This window comes from Ranitomeya imitator, chromosome 4 (genome assembly GCF_032444005.1).
Source record: "Ranitomeya imitator isolate aRanImi1 chromosome 4, aRanImi1.pri, whole genome shotgun sequence".
Classification (NCBI taxonomy): domain Eukaryota; kingdom Metazoa; phylum Chordata; class Amphibia; order Anura; family Dendrobatidae; genus Ranitomeya; species Ranitomeya imitator.
The window spans coordinates 600,838,708-600,858,472 of record NC_091285.1 but is presented as its reverse complement, the minus strand read 5'-3'; the positions used below and the strand labels follow the sequence as shown (position 1 = coordinate 600,858,472).

At 43.3% G+C, this 19,765-nt stretch overlaps 1 protein-coding gene across 4 annotated transcripts in view; it reads left to right on the top strand.

The window, feature by feature from the left end:
* The window catches only part of SLC4A5 (solute carrier family 4 member 5), a 146,017-nt gene extending 129,558 nt beyond the window's left edge, over positions 1-16,459 (top strand). For 2 of the 4 annotated variants that reach the window (XM_069766521.1, XM_069766520.1), the window contains exons 24-25: positions 10,907-10,974; positions 14,854-15,595. In XM_069766521.1, coding sequence (XP_069622622.1) covers positions 10,907-10,974; positions 14,854-15,019 — 234 coding nt within the window. In that variant the 3' untranslated portion in view covers positions 15,020-15,595. Of the gene's footprint in view, positions 1-10,906; positions 10,975-14,853 lie in introns of all 4 variants that reach the window. The other 2 variants (XM_069766522.1, XM_069766523.1) reach the window with 2 other exon arrangements.
* Positions 16,460-19,765: the final 3,306 nt, after the last annotated feature.

Here is a 19,765-nt window from a genome sequence, read left to right as displayed (position 1 = left end):
TATGGTGAAGACCAAAGAGCTGTCAAAGGACACCAGAAACAAAATTGTAGCCCTGCACCAGGCTGGGAAGACTGAATCTGCAATAGCCAACCAGCTTGGAGTGAAGAAATCAACAGTGGGAGCAATAATTAGAAAATGGAAGACATACAAGACCACTGATAATCTCCCTCGATCTGGGGCTCCACGCAAAATCCCACCCCGTGGGGTCAGAATGATCACAAGAACGGTGAGCCAAAATCCCAGAACCACGCGGGGGGACCTAGTGAATGAACTGCAGAGAGTTGGGACCAATGTAACAAGGCCTACCATAAGTAACACACTACGCCACCATAGACTCAGATCCTGCAGTGTCAGACGTGTCCCACTGCTTAAGCCAGTACATGTCCGGGCCCGTCTGAAGTTTGCTAGAGAGCATTTGGATGATCCAGACGAGTATTGGGAGAATGTCCTATGGTCTGATGAAACCAAACTGGAACTGTTTGGTAGAAACACAACTTGTCGTGTTTGGAGGAAAAAGAATACTGAGTTGCATCCATCAAACACCATACCTACTGTAATGCATGGTGGTGGAAACATCATGCTTTGGGGCTGTTTCTCTGCAAAGGGGCCAGGACGACTGATCCGGGTGCATGAAAGAATGAATGGGGCCATGTATCGTGAGATTTTGAGTGCAAACCTCCTTCCATCAGCAAGGGCATTGAAGATGAAACGTGGCTGGGTCTTTCAACATGACAATGATCCAAAGCACACCGCCAGGGCAACGAAGGAGTGGCTTCGTAAGAAGCATTTAAAGGTCCTGGAGTGGCCTAGCCAGTCTCCAGATCTCAACCCTATAGAAAACCTTTGGAGGGAGTTGAAAGTCCGTGTTGCCAAGCGAAAAGCCAAAAACATCACTGCTCTAGAGGAGATCTGCATGGAGGAATGGGCCAACATACCAACAACAGTGTGTGGCAACCTTGTGAAGACTTACAGAAAACGTTTGACCTCTGTCATTGCCAACAAAGGATATATTACAAAGTATTGAGATGAAATTTTGTTTCTGACCAAATACTTATTTTCCACCATAATATGCAAATAAAATGCTAAAAAAACAGACAATGTGATTTTCTGGATTTTTTTTTCTCAGTTTGTCTCCCATAGTTGAGGTCTACCTATGATGTAAATTACAGACGCCTCTCATCTTTTTAAGTGGTGGAACTTGCACTATTGCTGACTGACTAAATACTTTTTTGCCCCACTGTATGTGACTACGTTAAGATTTTCTCCTTGCATATAATCCAATTATTTTGCACATATCTTCTAAAATGTTTTCAACTGATAATAAAATACTTTACTAAGTCTTGAACAGAAGCCTGCTTTAATGAAATGGGACAAATGTATTAAGTGGCAGAGACGTCTTAATACACATGGAGCATCTTGAGCTTTCCTCAGGCAAGAAGATAAAGTCTCCAAGATGTCGCATTAGAAACATCTATAAATTATGGTCCCAATTCATCAAGCAAATGTTGCCAGTTTTCTGGTACAAACCTTCGAACTGTTACAATTTTTGTTGCATACACCCCATAACTGCCCAAAAATATTTCAACTTTTGCCATTTTTACATCAGTGACGTCCCGTTATGTAATTTCTTTTGGAAAGTATATGGAACTTTGCTGAGATGGGATACGGTGGAGCAAGGCCGACAAATTTATCATAACTTATGCAAAAAAAGTGGTATAATTTGCGACAGTTATGTACTCCAGCCTTTGACTGGGGTACATTTTTTGCAGTAGCACACGGCAGCTGAAGGGTGCACCAAAGTCATCAAGGGGCGCACATGTGTTGATCAATTTGGCACATCTTACTCCAGTGCACCCTTCATCAAGACATGCTCTTAATGAATCGGGACCTATATATTTAAAGGGAACCTGTTGCCATCAAAAGCGCTATTAACCTGCAGATTTGGGGTCAATCTGCAGGTTAATAGCGTTACTAACCTGCTTGGTGCCTGCACTTAGCTGAAGGCTGCCGGAGAAAATTAACTTTACTCCCCCGGCAGCATTCGGTATCAGTCACAGGGGCAGTGACCGCTTCCCTGGTCCTGACTGACAGCCGGCCATAATACAGAGCAAGTATCAGTCAGGTCCAGGGGTTCGTTTGCAGCTGGTGATCTGTATTCTCTGTGGCGCTGCCCCTGTGACTGATATTGAATGCTGAAAGGGGGAATAAAGTTCATTTTTTTCCCCACAGTGTTCAGCTAAGTGCTGGCGCTAGGAAGGTTAATAACGCTATTAACCCTGCAGATTAACCCCATATCGCAGGATAATAGTGTTTTTGCTGTTGACAGGTTCCCTTTAATAGAGCATGAGAAAATTATGTTTCTTTTTCTCTTTCTGCAAATTGCCACCAGATGGCGATTTTGTAAAGAAAGAGATGTGCCGGAGCTATTCACAATTCAAGGATCACAATGAAGGATCTAATCTAATTCATTTTACTGGTGGAGCATTTATAAATGCGGAGGACACAAGAGGTATATATAAAAGTAGAAAATTTATTAACACACTGAATATTATAATACACAAAAAACACATACTATATGCAGGAACAACACATAAGAGCACCAAGGACTCCACACTGCATGCTAGGCTGGGCAGCTGCCATATAAACAGTAACGAGTATACCTGCTACAAGCAAGTCCCATAAGGGCAGCCTACCCACACCCCTATGCCTCACAGTAACCCATGATCAGACACATAGTATCCCGAGGCTAGAAGAGTGCTCACCTATAGGCACACGATGGGGAGTCCAGAACCGGGCGTGAGTGCCCCCGACGCGTGTTTCGCGGGTGTGGAAACCCGCTTTTTCAAGGGGATAAGGTCTTTGCCCAGCCAGGACCTTATATCATCCTTTGACCCGGCACGTGATGTACGGCCGGCCAATGGCAGAAGGGAATGGCGGCGCATGCGCCCCGCAGCACCAGAGTCCACTGCAGATGGAGCCGGGCGTCATCGTCATCACATGCGAGCGGGGAGGAGGAGCAGTCCCCGCCCGCATGGAGGAGGAAAGAGACGCACCGCCCCACAGCAGGGAGCAAGGGGCACGGAGAGCAGGCGCACTCCCAACTGCACCACTAATGCACCACTAATGGAAACAAGTATTCACCCACATAAAATAAAGGTGCCTAATAAATTCAATATATATCTATACGTAGGGAATGATATGCATCGCAGCAACACAGACAGTTTAATGAGAGTAAATGAGAAGGATGTTGCTTCCAAAGTTCTTCATGTCTGCATTCCAATGTGTTTGTTCGTACAGCATATTCCCATCGTAATAGTTTTCATATAATCCAGCACCGTTAATGATTCCATCGCTGATTTAGATTGGCAAGTGGCAGATGATAATGAGGAAATCCTGCTTCGGACAACAAACAAATAAAATAAAGTGAGAAACACATAAATAAAAACACAAATAAAAACAATAAAAGCACACACCCGGAGACCGGGGGAAGGACAACAAGAGATATAAGCACCACCAAATGGGTGCAAAACCACGTATACAGGAATGGACTGGGAACCAAGAGAGCAATAAGCTCAGAGGAAAGAGGAAAAGGAGAGGGACTCATTAAGTCCCCGTGGGGTCATGGTATCTAGTACAACTATCCATTTGGCCTCCACTTGCACGAGGGTCTTTTTATAGTCCCCCCCTCGGATTCCCAAATGTATTAAGTCAATCCCCCGCACCATAAATGATGAGGGATCGCCCCCATGAAATTGCCTGAAATGGCGTGGGATGGTTTTAAGGAGGGATAGATCGGTCACCGCCCGAGCCGCACGAATGTCCCGCACGTGCTCACGTACACGTATTCTCAGTTCCCTGGATGTCAGTCCGACGTAAATTTTTGCACAGCCGCACGTGGCGTAATAGATGATATTTGTGCTCCCGCATGAAATGCGGTGTCTAATATCAAATGTAGTTTTACCGTCGGATGAACTAAATGTGGTACAGCGCAGGACATTCGTGCAGGCCAGGCAGTGGCCGCAGGGTATAGATCCCGTGACAGGCCTCCCGATTCCAAACGGACTATCTCTAGATGGAACATAGTGGCTCTTAGCCAAAAGGTCTTTTAAATTCTTTGACCGCTTTGCTGTCATAGATGGGCCTGTCCCTAACGATTCTCCTAAGGAGGGCTCCGCACTTAGAATGGACCAGTGCTTTTTCATAATAAGGCGCATCTCCTCCCATTTGTGGTTGTAAGTCAATATGAATCTTATTGGTCCATTATGTTGCATCCCTTTTCTAGACTTGGAGGGCTGTAATAGGTCCCTACGTGGAGTGACTCGAGCACGTTGGTACCCCTGCTTAATGCATCTATTGGAATAACCACGTGCAGAAAACCTTAACTTAAGATCAGCAGCTCGACTTTCAAATTTGCTGTCCGACGAGCAAATCCGCCTCATCCTCAGGAACTGACCGACCGGGACGGCCCTGATTGTAGAAGGATTGTGAGCCGAGGACGCGTGAATCAGTGCATTGACAGAGGTTGGCTTACGATACACATCTGTTTGAATAAGGCCACTGTGATCGACCTCAAACGTGACATCCAAAAAGTTAACCCTTTTGGTGTCAAATGTGTATGTCAGCCGGATATTAAGAGCATTCTGATTCAGCGTCCCCATAAAGTCCTCGAGCTGCTGCACCGTCCCATCCCACAAGAAAAAAACATCATCTATGTAACGATGCCAGCACAGCACATGGGAGGCGGCCTGCGGGCCCTCGTCGCCAAAAAGAAATCTCTCCCATGATCCCAGGAAGAGATTTGCATACGAGGGCGCACAGGCCGCGCCCATGGCTGTGCCACGCATCTGTAAATAAAATAAATCTTTAAAAACGAAAAAATTGTGGGTAAGGACATAGTGCAGCAGCTCGAGGATAAGCTCACAAAAAGGGCCGGCCCGGTCGGACGCGCCCAGGAAGAGGCGGACAGCCTCGATACCATGCCGATGGTCAATACATGTATATAGGCTTTCAACGTCGGCCGTCACGAGTAGTGTATCGTGATCCACAAGAATGCCATCGACCCTAGCCAGGGCGTCCGTAGTGTCACGTACATAACAAGGAAGAGTTTCCACTAACGGTTTCAAGTAGAAATCTATGAATTGACATATTGGATCGCATAAACTGCCAATCCCTGACACTATAGGACGCCCGGGTGGGTCGAGGGCATTCTTGTGGATTTTAGGCAGCAAGTAGAAAGTCGAAATCTTAGGGGACTTAATCGTTAGGCCCTCCAATACCTGTTTAGTAATTAGGCCATCATCCAATGCCCAAATTAAAATCCTTTGGAGATCCAGCGCAAAGGAGGTTAACGGATTATAAGATAATTTACGATAGGTCTCCCGATCCCTCAATTGGCGGAATGCTTCACGCTCATATTTATCTTGTGGCCAGATGACGATGTTTCCCCCCTTGTCAGCTGCCTTAAAGACGACATTAGGTAATTTTTGAAGATCAGATATTGCTGTCCTTTCATTTCTAGGTAGGTTATCGAAACGTCGTCTTCTGGACAGCCCCTTGAACTCCTCTGTAACCAATTTTGTAAAGATGTCGATGGCCGGACTAAGTGACAAGGGGGGAAACCTGGTTGATCTGGCCATTGCAGAGGGTGGAAACCTACTTGTCAAGGGTTCCTCCTGCTCCTCAAGGAGGTCTTCCAAGTTATGAAGGGTCTCTCTTTCAATCTCGGACATAAATTCACACAAATTTTTCTTGTAGTGCAGTTTTCTAAAAAGCAGCTTTCGAGAGAATAAGTTGAGATCCTTCATAGCTGTGAAGAAATTGAAAGAGTTAGTCGGGGCAAATGAAAATCCCTTACTGAGCACTCTGACTTGGGTATCAGTCAGGATATGTGAGGATAGATTCACTACCTGCAATCCCCCCTGTGAATGTGGGTTCCCTCCGTTTTGTTTGGATTTAGTTGTTTGTCTTGTTGTGCGTTTGATATTGGATACATTTGTTGGAGGACCACCTTGTGATGCTCCCCTCACAGCAGGTTCATCATCACCGGACATATTAGACCTCCTAGAAGTGGATCGGGATCTCGAATAGGAGGAGTTTCTTGACCGAGGTCTAGACCTGTTATACACATTGCGCCATCTGTATACACGCTGAAGTCTCCTATCCTCCACATCTCTTTGAAATTTCTTAGTTTTCATAGACTGTACCTCATGGACCCATTTCTGTGAGAGAGTATCAATTTCTTCATTGAATTTTTTCAAGGCATCACTGCTTAACCCCCGATGAAGTACCGTCTGGGTTTCCTCGATCTCTTTTTCAAGTGAGATTAGTGTTGTCGAGTTCATATCCCTTAATAGTTCGAGAAATCCTTTCGAACAGATGTTCGCATAATTTTCCCACTTATCTTTAAAAGCCTCATCTTGAATGGGGAACGATGGGAACACCTGTATCCTCAGCCCCCTAGGTATCAGATCTTTCTGTATGTATTTTTCAAGGAACGCGTGGTTCCACCAAACGCGAATCCTTTTCCTATACAGATCTTTAAACCTATTAATATCATCCTGTATACTTTTGTCAATTCCCCCGATGCACCCCTCTGGGTCATCCTGCATGACATCATTAAGTAGCGTGCACCACGTATGGTCACGTGCGCGAAAATCCATCATAAATATGAGGTCAACTGTGAAAAACACAGAAACAATTACTAGACAAAGAAACCTCAAAAGCATTATGTCAGTATTACATCTATGGCTGTAAAGAGTACGAACCGCCTCAATACACAAACAAAACCCGCTCAAAAATATCAATTATAAATGCGGAGGACACAAGAGCAAATAGGTATATAGAAAAGTAGAAAATTTATTAACACACTGAATATTATAATACACAAAAAACACATACTATATGCAGGAACAACACATAAGAGCACCAAGGACTCCACACTGCATGCTAGGCTGGGCAGCTGCCATATAAACAGTAACGAGTATACCTGCTACAAGCAAGTCCCATAAGGGCAGCCTACCCACACCCCTATGCCTCACAGTAACCCATGATCAGACACATAGTATCCCGAGGCTAGAAGAGTGCTCACCTATAGGCACACGATGGGGAGTCCAGAACCGGGCGTGAGTGCCCCCGACGCGCGTTTCGCGGGTGTGGAAACCCGCTTTTTCAAGGGGATAAGGTCTTTGCCCAGCCAGGACCTTATATCATCCTTTGACCCGGCACGTGATGTACGGCCGGCCAATGGCAGAAGGGAATGGCGGCGCATGCGCCCCGCAGCACCAGAGTCCACTGCAGATGGAGCCGGGCGTCATCGTCATCACATGCAAGCGGGGAGGAGGAGCAGTCCCCGCCCGCATGGAGGAGGAAAGAGACGCGCCGCCCCACAGCAGGGAGCAAGGGGCACGGAGAGCAGGCGCACTCCCAACTGCACCACTAATGGAAACAAGTATTCACCCACATAAAATAAAGGTGCCTAATAAATTCAATATATATCTATACGTAGGAAATGATATGCATCGCAGCAACACAGACAGTTTAATGAGAGTAAATCAGAAGGATGTTGCTTCCAAAGTTCTTCATGTCTGCATTCCAATGTGTTTGTTCGTACAGCATATTCCCATCGTAATAGTTTTCATATAATCCAGCACCGTTAATGATTCCATCGCTGATTTAGATTGGCAAGTGGCAGATGATAATGAGGAAATCCTGCTTCAGACAACAAACAAATAAAATAAAGTGAGAAATACATAAATAAAAACACAAATAAAAACAATAAAAGCACACACCCGGAGACCGGGGGAAGGACAACAAGAGATATAAGCACCACCAAATGGGTGCAAAACCACGTATACAGGAATGGACTGGGAACCAAGAGAGCAATAAGCTCAGAGGAAATGGTGGAGCATGAATAGTCTCAAACCGCGGCACTGAAAGTGAAACGTCCCATCTTCCCATTGTCTTACAAATATACTTTCCCAAAGACTTACAAGTTAGAAAACTGCATCTGAAGCTGCATAAATGTATATATATATATATATATATATATATATATATATATATATATATATATATACAGTATATATATATGCATATACAGTGTATATACAGTACTCAGCATAAATGAGTACACCTCCTTTGAAAAGATTTTCATCAATATCTCACAGAGCACAAGAACAATTTCCACATTTTTCTACATGACTATCATAGGACTTTTTTTAACCCATAACATGAAAGTAAAATTAATGATATAACTTTCATTACAAAATATTCACTTTTACATAAATAATACATTCAAAAATGGGTACACTCCACACTGAAAACTACTGCATCTAGTATTTTGTGACTTCCATGATTTGTAAGGACAGCACCAAGTCTTCTGGGCATGGATTGTACAAGTTGCCGACATGTTACCACCTCTATTTTTTTCCGTTCAAGTAGGACCTCTTTCAGAGCCTGGATGCTGGATGGAGAATGATGACAACTTGTCTCTTCAGATTTCCCTGTAGGTGTTCTGTTGGGTTCAGATCAGGAGATCCTGGAGAGACAAGTTGTCATCACTCTCCATTCAGCATCCAGGCTCTAAAAGATGTCGCTCTTGAAGAATAGAAAAAGAAAGATGTTGCAATATATCGCCAACTTGTTCATTCCATGCCCAGAAGATTTGGTGCTGTCCTTAAAGGGAAGGTACGAAGGCGAAAGTAAATGTTATCTAAATCCCTAATTATTTCATGCAATAATGTAAGCTATTTTCTAATATACTTGCTTTAAAAATTCCCTACCATTCCCTAACTACACTATCCAACTGTCTATTATTTTTTACTTCCTGTCTAATACCGATTCCTTTGAGAACCCCCATTGCATCCTGGGATACTCAAATGTAGCATCATCAGAGCAGGGGGTAGATGCTGCGGCCATTGCCACAGCCTTTGCCCCCTCCCAGAAAGGAAGCATCACACTCGTTTCAGGAGCGGGGCTGATCACTGAACTGTTCATCATGCAATGTGCACAGTGACAGCCCCCGCTATGTTGTCATCTCAGACCTGTTGTAATGAGCCGCCAATAACAGTGGTGCTACAAAATTCTGCGTGGAGATCAGCATTGCCCCCGCAGGTCACATCACTGGTCTCTGCCAGGCATTGTAACACCACTCTGTTGCTGGCTCATTACTGCAGATCTGAGCCGACAACAGAATGGAAGCTGTCACTGTGCACATCACACAGTGCACAGCGCAGGGACAGAAAACAGACCAGCCCCTCAAATGAGTGTCACAGGTGACGTTTCATTTCTGGGAGGTGGCAGAAGCTGTGGCAGTGACCGCACTTTCTGCCCCTGCTCTGATGACCCTTCGTTTGAGTATCCCAGGATGCACTGGGTGCCCTGAAATGAATTGTCATCAGACAGGAAGTTAAAAAAAATAGACAGATAGTTTCGTTAGAGAACGGTAGGAAATTTTTAAGGCAATAATATTAGACAATAGCTTAGATTATTGCATCAAATAAATAAGGCTTTAGATCAAATTGGCTTTTGCCTTCGAACCTTCCCTTTAAAAATCATGGAGATCATATAAAATACTAGATGTAGTCATTTTGGGTGTGTTCATTTTTGCGTCAACATACTGAAGTAAAACTGAATATTTTGTAATGAATGTTAGATTATTAAAATTACTTTTGTGTTCTGGGTTAAGAAAATGTTCTTTGAAACTCAATCTTGTCAAAATTTTTGAATTTTTTTTTTGCATTTGGTGAGATATTGATTAAAATCGTACTTTTCAAAGGGGTGTACTCATTTATGCTGCACAATATTTATACGGTGCGTATCTATCTATATATATATATATATATATATATACATTTCAGACCAAGTGGCATGCAATTATTAAAGGGGTTTTCATTTATTATATTTATCTATTATTAATACGAACTTGGGGAAGACAGAAAAACTATGTAATTAGCAACACTTTCAATGCTGCTCCAGCGATGCCTCTCTACTGCTATCGCCAATATTCTTTCCAGCTTTGCTTGACTGTTGCTATGACTACAGTACACGTAACCGCTATAACAAGTCACTGGGCTCAGCGGTCTCAGCCATCTACATCGTATGTCCACTCAGACCTGTGATTAGCTGCAGTGGTTTTATGTGATGTCATCCATACAGTAATGTCAACGAATACCAGGGACAGTGGAGACGCGGCAGCTCTGGAGCAACAAAGACTGAGCATTGCTTTTTTTTATTTTTTGTTATCTACCTAAGTGCAGAGCATAAAAAATGTAATCATGGAAACCCCTTTAAAATACATTTTATTTCATGTGCAATAGACAACTTCAGCCGGTATACACCAACAATTTATGTGCAGTAAAAATGTCAACCCAATTCACATGACTGCCACCAATGTTACCCATAGTGGGTGCAGGGTTTGCAGTCACATCCGGACCCTGGAGCTTAGGTCTCTTTGACCCACATGAGAAAAGCAAACGGGACCAATGAGCTTCAAGTGGCACTAGTGAATATTGGCATTTGTAAAATGGGTTAATTTAGGCCCTACTCCCGCCCCTATCCAGGACTGGCCCAAATCAGGTAGGAATTCCTACTTTGGGTAGGGTTTATGTAAGTCACATAACTTTTTTGGATCTTGACATGCCGGAACTTACATTAACGACTATTGCTAAATACAGATATCCTGCAATTTCAGGCATTCTATGGATTCTTATTCTACGATGATTCATGATGATTTCTAAGTTTATTATCTGACAATGTACATGTCCTATAATATTATCATATGTGGTGCAAGGGCAAGAGAGTTAAGCCTAAAGTGATACTTCAATATATTACAACGCCTCCAGAGGGAGCATCACTACACGAGTCAGGAAACAGTACGCTAACTTGAAATGTTGTCTTTTCTAAATAGGAAAGAACTGGCCATCCGGGGGCGCTGCATTCAGATTCCTCTGCAAATGGATCTGATATGGATCGCAGGTGGGTATATAATACTTAGGGTTATTTACTCTATAGTCTGACATTCTCAAGTATGTTTTCACTGAAATGGTGCCTCATTTCAGAATAAAACGCAAATGTCTGTGAGCCAGGCTCTGATCGGGCAGCATAATGGTTATATACTCAGATGTCACGCCTCACGAATCACCCACACTTTACTGACACTTGGCATCGGTCTCCTTCATAGTCCCCACGTGTAGTGCTTGCCTATCCAATTCCTGCCCTTTCTGTGTCTCTGTCACCGACCCTGAGTGTTAATAGTCCCTCTGTCACTATGTAGGATGGGGGAGCCAGGAAGGTAGCCATGGCCGACAGCAATCCCTGTATCATTCCCTGTATCACTCCCTGGACCCCTTCCAACATAAGTTCACATTTCTCTGCTGCGTTACCTCTGTGCTGATTTTCTGCGCCATCTGGACTTGCCCGGTATGGGGATGTATTCCTCACTGACGGTTCCAAAATAAAGGAAACACACTCCGGCTTAACTTCAATATGAACTGGTTTACTCAGCACAACTTGCTCAAATACAGGCACTTCTTGTATCACAGTCAATACCTTCTTCTCTGCTTCTCTGTCCATGGTCTCCTTCTCTATATTCAGCCCCAGGTCGGACTGTATCTTCCAGTCCCACAGAATCTATTCCATCCGGAATTCTTGCCTCACATGGGGGAGTCCTATACCGCTTCGCCCCGGTTCTAAGAACTGCCGCCCAGGCAAAGATCTGCCACAACTTCTTTCTTTCTCTATGGGGACAGATTCCTTTAGCGTCCGCAGCACTGCCGCACTTCTTCCTCCCAGAGGAACCTTTCGTGTAGCTATTCTATGCTGGGCCCCTTTCTTGAACGTTACGGGGCACAGTGACTTCTGGCCAGGCAGCCCTGTGAGCTGCACGGGCGCTCAGGCCTCGACTGACTAAACTCGGGAAGCCTAACTATTCTTATTCCACTGTGCCCCCTCTGACTCTAACTATATGCTACAGTGCTCCCCTCTAATGGCCAACTATGGACACTACGCCCCTAGCACTATACTGGGCCTGGGGACAAACTTTCCCTAACACAAAGTGTGCAAAACATATAAAGAGCAATATACGGACAGTATAGCAATGCTCTTGTACACGGTGATAATACACTTTATGTGTAGCAGTACCACCATGTACGAACACATTAATAACATATACATTGTTTACACTAAAAAGGGGTTGGGGAGGAAAAGGGAACAAAAACATATTTACATCCCCTACAACTATACCCAAATTGTCAAGGATTTGGTCTAAAAGGGCTCCATCTCCCAAACTGTCTTCCCTTGGACCTGTCACCAGTTCTATAGTGATCAGTTCTTTGCGCTTATTTTATTCCCACTGCTCCTCTGAGTATTCTGTTTCACAATACAGTTCCAGAGTCATCGGCATTTTTATTTAGTGCTATTTTTTTGTCAAAAAGAGGTCATGGTCTGAGAAAATAGGTATTATTAACACAAAAAAATGTAGTCATAGTTCTCCTGTAAGAAAATTCATATCAGTTGGCAAATCATACTCACCACCTCTCATGGCAGCCTGTTCTACTCATTGATCACCCTCACTGTAAAAATGGTTTTTCTAATATCTAATCTGTGCCAGAATAAAATATACTTTAAGGAGAATCTGTCAGCAGGTTTTTGCTATGTAATTTGAAGAAAGCATAAGGTAAGAATAAAACACAGCAATGCATCTCTTATCAAGCTCTGTGGTTTTGTACCAGGACACAACAATGAGTGTATGCTAGTCCAACACAGCCCCCTCCTGTGATAAGTACCTCACTGTCTGGACATTGAGCATACAAGGCCTGGTGTGGGCGGGGCTAGCTTCCTCAGCTCTGCTTCATGCTAAATCTAAAAACTCTGTGTCAGAATGGCTGCATACAGTAAATTAATTGATAAGGAGGTAGGGGAGAGGGGAAGGTTGTAGCTGTTCACACTGGTACTATAGATGGATCTGTAGCTGTAATTAGAAACCATTGGATGCTGTACCTGTTGGTCATTGCAGCTGACAGAAAAAAAAAACAAAAGCACAACCAGCTGGATAAAACTGTAAGTTTATTGAACAGCATTAAAAGTTCATAAAAGTTGAAAACCTTAACACCTAAACTAATTGATAGATCGTTGTAATCAGGGTCCCCTTGCCTACATTATGCTGCTGTGAGATGAGGTAAAAAAACCTGCTGACAGATTCCCTTTAATGTGCAGGGTGGGTACACCTAAATAAAATGGTAATATTTGGTGATATCAACTTCCTGTTTGTGGCACATTAGTATATGGGAGGGGGAAAACTTTTTAAGATGGGTGGTGACCATGGCGGCCATTTTGAAGTCGGCCATTTTTTCAACACATCCGCAGCTCCATTGTAATGTCCGGGGAGGAGGGGGCGGAGTTTCGGCCGTGCATGCACGGTCGAAATTGGCAAACTCGACGCACAAAAAAAGTTAGATGTAACTTTTTGTGCCGAGGGTCCGCCAAAACGCGACGCATCCGTCGCACAACGGATGCGACATGTGGCCATACGTCGCAATGCGTCGCTAATGCAAGTCTATGGAGAAAAAACACATCCTGCGGGCACATTTGCAGGATGCGTTTTTTCTCCAAAACGACGCATTGCGACGCACGTCACACAGCGCAAGTGTGAAAGTAGCCTAAGGCCTCTTTCACACTTCTGTTTTTTTACAATCGGTCACAATCCGTCAAAATGATGAAAAGACAGATCCTGTACAGACTGTAGAAAACGGGTGCACTGGGTCCGTTTTTTTTTTTACGGACCCATCGAGGCAGTTGTTGCCAGAATTGGCTATGTGCACACGTTGTGGATGCATCTTCGCCGCATTTTTCCGCTGTGCTTCTATGTGCGTTGTCTCCGCCCGACGGACAGCAATTTTATGATGGATGAAACGGAAGGCCATCCATCACAATCCGTTGCCAATACAAGTCTATGAGAAAAAAACAGATCCAGCAGAAACATTTGCTGGATCCGTTTTTTTCGCAAAACGACGCATTGTGATGGAAAAAGAAAGACGGAAGTGTGAAAGAGGCCTTTTAAAATGTGTTTAAAGTGCTGCTCATTGTGTTGGATTGTCAATGCAACCCTCGTCTCCCACTCTTGACACACTGATAGCAACACCGCAGAAGAAATGCTAGCACAGGCTTCCAGTATCCGTTGTTTCAGATGCTGCACATCTCGTATCCTCACAGCATAGGGAGTCAGATCAGGAGACCTTAGCAGCCATTCAACTGGCCCACGACGACCATCATGATGATGTTGCCCTCGTTATGCACTGAAGAAGGCACATTCGGTCCGAGCATTCCTACATGAACAGTTTCCTGGAAAGTGGATTGGTCGTCGTGGGAACAGGAAGTTGATATCACCAACCATTCCCATTTTATCTAGATGTATCAATATAAATGGTCACCCTATACAATAGTACAAAACAAAATCTGAGCATTGTCCCAGCAATTTCCTGTTCCTTAAAGAGGTATCCTCTATTTTGGAAGTTATCCCCTATCAATGAGATAAAAGATTACTTCCCGAACGCTGAGACCACCACCAATCCTGAGAACAAGGACTTTGAAGAGTCCCATGAGAACAGAGCAGTGGTCATGGGCACAGCACACTGTTCTCAGGATTGCTGAAGGTTCCAGCGATTGGACACCAAGCAACCTGGAAGTTATCCACTATGCTGTAGCTAGGGGATAACTTCCAAACTTGTGACTACCCCTTTACAAGGACATGCAACAAACAGAATACACACAGGTATATAATCTTTTTCACCCTACTTACAAGTGGTCCTTAAAGATGTCCACAACATCTAATCTTTCCAATGGTCTTCCTTACTATAGCATTACCCTGCATCTGAAGATCTCCTGCCCTTCTTCTCCAGCTATCACCTATCCTAGAAATGTCGCCAGTGCTGTTCCCCAAGTGAAGATCGAGATGGATTCAGAGTATGATGACTCCGACCTAGAGAAGAATCCTAGAGATCGAGGCAGTGAAACCACCTTATAGCAGTCATAACAGATCCCGTCTGGACTACCAAGTCACCTATATCCTGGAACTGTGTTGAGATGTGACACCATGACATCTGGGTCTCCTTCCAGACTCTGTGTATAAAGAACTATTGTGATTTATATATTTTTTTCCCATAAGGTCAAAAGCAACCAAATCCACTAGCTGCAGACACTGTTCTCTGATTGTGGACCTCAGATGACCAGTGGCAATCAGAACTGTTTTTTCTGTATCTGCATTCAGAATGCAGCACTGATTGTGGGTCTCCTAGAAATTCTGTTACGTTGACTTATTTCTTTCTTTCTTCGTATTCCTTTATTCCAGTCTCCAGTTCTTGCTCGCTTTTGTTCGGTACAAGAAGAGATGGGAGATTAGAGTATGGGATTTAAGTGATTTCATTTTGGAAGTATTGACTCACAATGTCCAGGACTGTCAGCTACTAACACAGTCCTGCATGTATAATATGACATGGCGGGTAATGATATCTTGCATTATGCTATAGTTGTGTCTCCTTACTATTAGCTCATTTGCTATGATGATAATTGATGGAAGGAATAAATGTATTTATGATCCAAATGACTTATCCTCCTCAGATATGTGACATCCATGGAGATCTTCTTGATTTGACTAGTTTAGTGCCCATTATGATGGTGACTAATTCTCCTTGCTTTTAATATTGGTTTTTATTAATAGAGCAGGTGATTGGCCAAAAGTGTCAAACATTTTGGATTTTCATAGGACTGGACAATATTTTTATACAATTCCTCTATCTTCCATCAACAGGAGTACATAATTCGTTAGGTAAGATGAGAAGTAAACTTCGGGCTGTAGGGGGCAGCATTTTAGTAAATTAAATGTCTATCCTTACATTTTATAATTTAGACATGGGCTTGGGTAGACTTTGAAGAGAAGCTATCACAAAATGAAGTATCGTTTAAATAAAGGTTCGCATTTTTTTTTCATATCACAATCTTTATTGAAAGGCACAATTAGTAATTTGCGCATTGACCACTGGGACCATTTTAGACTCGTACTTGGCATATAACCCACTAATCACAATAGGCGATGGGACAGCTGACTCTGTTCCCCCTCACTTCACAATGACCTCCCTGCACGCGCTCATTAGTTGCTAGTTGCTTCAGTACAAAAAATAGAGTTAGAGTCTGGCAATTGCGGCTATATACATGTGTTGTTTCCTGAAACTAAAGGAAGTTAAGAGTCTTAAAAGCCCCGGTGGTTGCTATTTTTTTATTTTGAATATGTGACAAAAAAATTGCTAAAAATGTTTTTTTTTTTTAAATGTTACACAAAAATATGGTTTAAACAGAAGATCATTTTTTGATAATAGCTTTCCTTCAAAGAAAAGCACATTGGAATAAAATGCAATAATTTTTTTACGTGACATAGGATTATTAATAAATTTGTTGGCTCTTCTGTGCCTCTCTGTGCACCTATAAAGCAAATCTACTTCTGCTAAGGATTAGCGTATATTGGACCACATACGGACCCATAGGGTTTTATTAAGCCATTTACACATCCATTTTAAGAACGTACAGTATCTGTTTCCAGTCTGTGAGTTTCCGAGCATGTCCTATTCTCCTCTGAACAAACTTCGCCATTAAATCCTATGGTGATCTATTAAAAATGGTTGAAAAAACATCCTTTTTAATTCACTAGTTACAATAGGCGAAATATAGAAAATTTACTTAAATATTTTAAAAGGGTTTGAGACCATTGTCCGCATAAGTTATTAGTCAGATAATTCCCCTGAGTAGTTTAACTGAGGCAGAAAGTCAAATGCCATTAATGATCAGCAATATTTGGCTTGAAAAAAACCCAATAACTAATTACTAATAATTTCTAAGAAAAAGCTGGGATACCGGCGAAACGTGCATGAGGGACACATGCCCAATAGGTAGAAATTTGCCAGGCAATCGGCAATGCCATCAATCAGCATTTATAGTTTGCAGCTCTGAGCGGGTCACTGTTACCGCGCACGGTTGCATATTGCCGTACTGAATTTTATATTATATCCAGCTCAGTACATTGGAGCTGCACATCGTCTCACTGACCTCCACACGCCACGAAGATCTAGCGTGTAATTGAATAATCTATCCCGAGCAGTGTGCGCACTAGACACGGCCACGTCAGTGGACACGGTCAGAGTTGCTGCATGGGGTGAATACCACACCACGTTTTTCAATAAATCCAGCGCTGCAGATGATGTGTGAACACGAAAGAGACACTAGCTGCACGATAGGATAGCGGTATACAATTGACACAACCGGCAAGTTAATATAATGCTGACAATGACCATGCTTCAGCAGTGTATTTTCTTTCGTAAGGTGCTATATATATATATATATATATATATATATATATATATATATAAATATACTAGATGGTGGCCCGATTCTAACGCAGGGTATTCTAGAATATATACTATATATAGTAGTATATATAGTATATGTAGTATATTGCCCAGTCATGTAGTATATTGCACAGCTGCGTAGTATATTGCCCAGCCACGTAGTATATTGCACAGCGACGTAGTATATTGCACAGCGATGTAGTATACAGCAGTCACATAGTATATTGCCCAGCGACGTAGTATACAGCAGTCACGTAGTATATTGCCCAGTCACGTAGTATATTGCCTAGCGACGTAGTATACAGCACAGAGCTACGTAGTATACAGCACAGAGCCACGTAGTATATTGCCCAGCCACGTAGTATATTGCCCAGTCACGTAGTATATTGCCCAGCCACGTAGTATACAGCACAGAGCCACGTAGTATACAGCACAGAGCCACATAGTATATTGCCCAGTCACGTAGTATATTGCCCAGTCACATATTATATTGCCGAGCCACGTAGTATACAGCACAGAGCCACGTAGTATACAGCACAGAGCCACGTAGTATATTGCCCAGTCACGTAGTATATAACACTGCCCACGCAGTATATAACAGTGGCCACGCAATATGTAGCACAGCCCACGGAGTATATCACACAGCCCACGTAGTATATAACACTGCCTATGTAGTATACAGCACACAGCCACGCGGTATCTAACACAGCCCACGTAGTATACCGCAGTGTGGGCACCATATCCCTGTTAAAAAAAAATAAGTAAAATAAAAAAGTTATATACTCACCTCGTGGGGTCCAGCGGAGCTCCGGCGATAGGCGCGCGGCTGCCGCCATCTTCCGTTCCCAGGATGCATTGCGAAATTACCCAGATGACTTAGCGGTCTCGCGAGGCCACTAAGTCTTCTGGGTAATTTCGCAATGCATCGCTGGGAGCGGAAAATGGCGGCCGGCTCGGCGGACAACCGAGGGTGAGTATAGCAGGTTTTTTGTTTTTTTTATTTTGAACATTACATTTTTTACTATTGATGCCGCATAGGCAGCATCAATAGTAAAAAGTTGGGGACACACAGGGTTAATAGCGGCGCTAACGGAGTGCGTTACCCGCGGCATAACGCGGTCCGTTACTGCCGGCATTAACCCTGTGTTAGCGGTGACTGGAGGGGAGTATGTGGGCGCCAGGCAGTGACTGTGGGGAGTAAGGAGCGGCCATTTTCTTCCGGACTGTGCCTGTCGCTGATTGGTCATGGCTGGTTTGCGGCGACCAATCAGCAACTTGGATTTCCATGATAGACAGAGGCCGCGACCAATGAATATCCGTGACAGACAGACAGAAAGACAGATGGAAGTGACCCTTAGACATTTATATATATATATATATATATATATATATATTGGGGAACAGATGTACTATATATATATATATATATATATATATATTATATATATATTATATATATATATATATATATAGTACATCTGTTCCCCAATAGGGTTGAGCGAAACGGATCGGACAAATTGAAAAATCGCCGACTTTCGTCAAACTCAAGTTTCGTGAAACCCGACCCAATCTTAGTGTGGGATTGGCCACGAGGTTGGCGATCTCCGCGCCAAAGTCGCGTTTCGTATGATGTTTTCAGCGCCATTTCTCAGCCACTGAAGGAGGACGCAGAGTGTGGGCAGCGTGATGACATAGGTCTCGGTCCCCACCATCTTAGAGAAGGGCATGACAGTGATTGGCTTGCTTTCTGCGGCATCACAGGGGCTATAAAGGGGCGTGCACACTTTTGTGTGCAGCAGTCCTTTTTATTGCTGGCTGCCATACTTGTCCTGAGATCATTGTAGGGAGATTGAAATTGTATTACAGTCCTTGTATTTTTTTATATATTTTCCAGACACGTTCTGCCACTTACATTGTGTAGTGTAATACACTGGGCCTGAGTTTTGGTGCAGTCTCCCCATAAAAAAAAGGGAGATTTAAATTGGCACTAAGTGGATCTATGTCAGTTCTGTTTGTCGTATATCTTCCAGCCACGTTCTTCCATTTACATTGTGTAGTGTAATACACTGGGCCTGAGTTTTGCTGCAGTTTCCCCCATAAAAAAGGGAGATTTAAATTGGTACTAAGTGGATCTACGTCAGTTCTGTTTGTCGTATATCTTCCAGCCACGTTCTGCCATTTACATTGTGTAGTGTAATACACTGGGCCTGATTTTTGGTGCAGTCTCCCCCATAAAAAAGGGAGATTTAAATTGGCCCTAAGTGGATCTACGTCAGTTCTGTTTGTCGTATATCTTCCAGCCACGTTCTGCCACTTACATTGTGTAGCGTAATAGACTAGGCCTGAGTTTTGGTGCAGTCCCCCCCCCAAAAAAG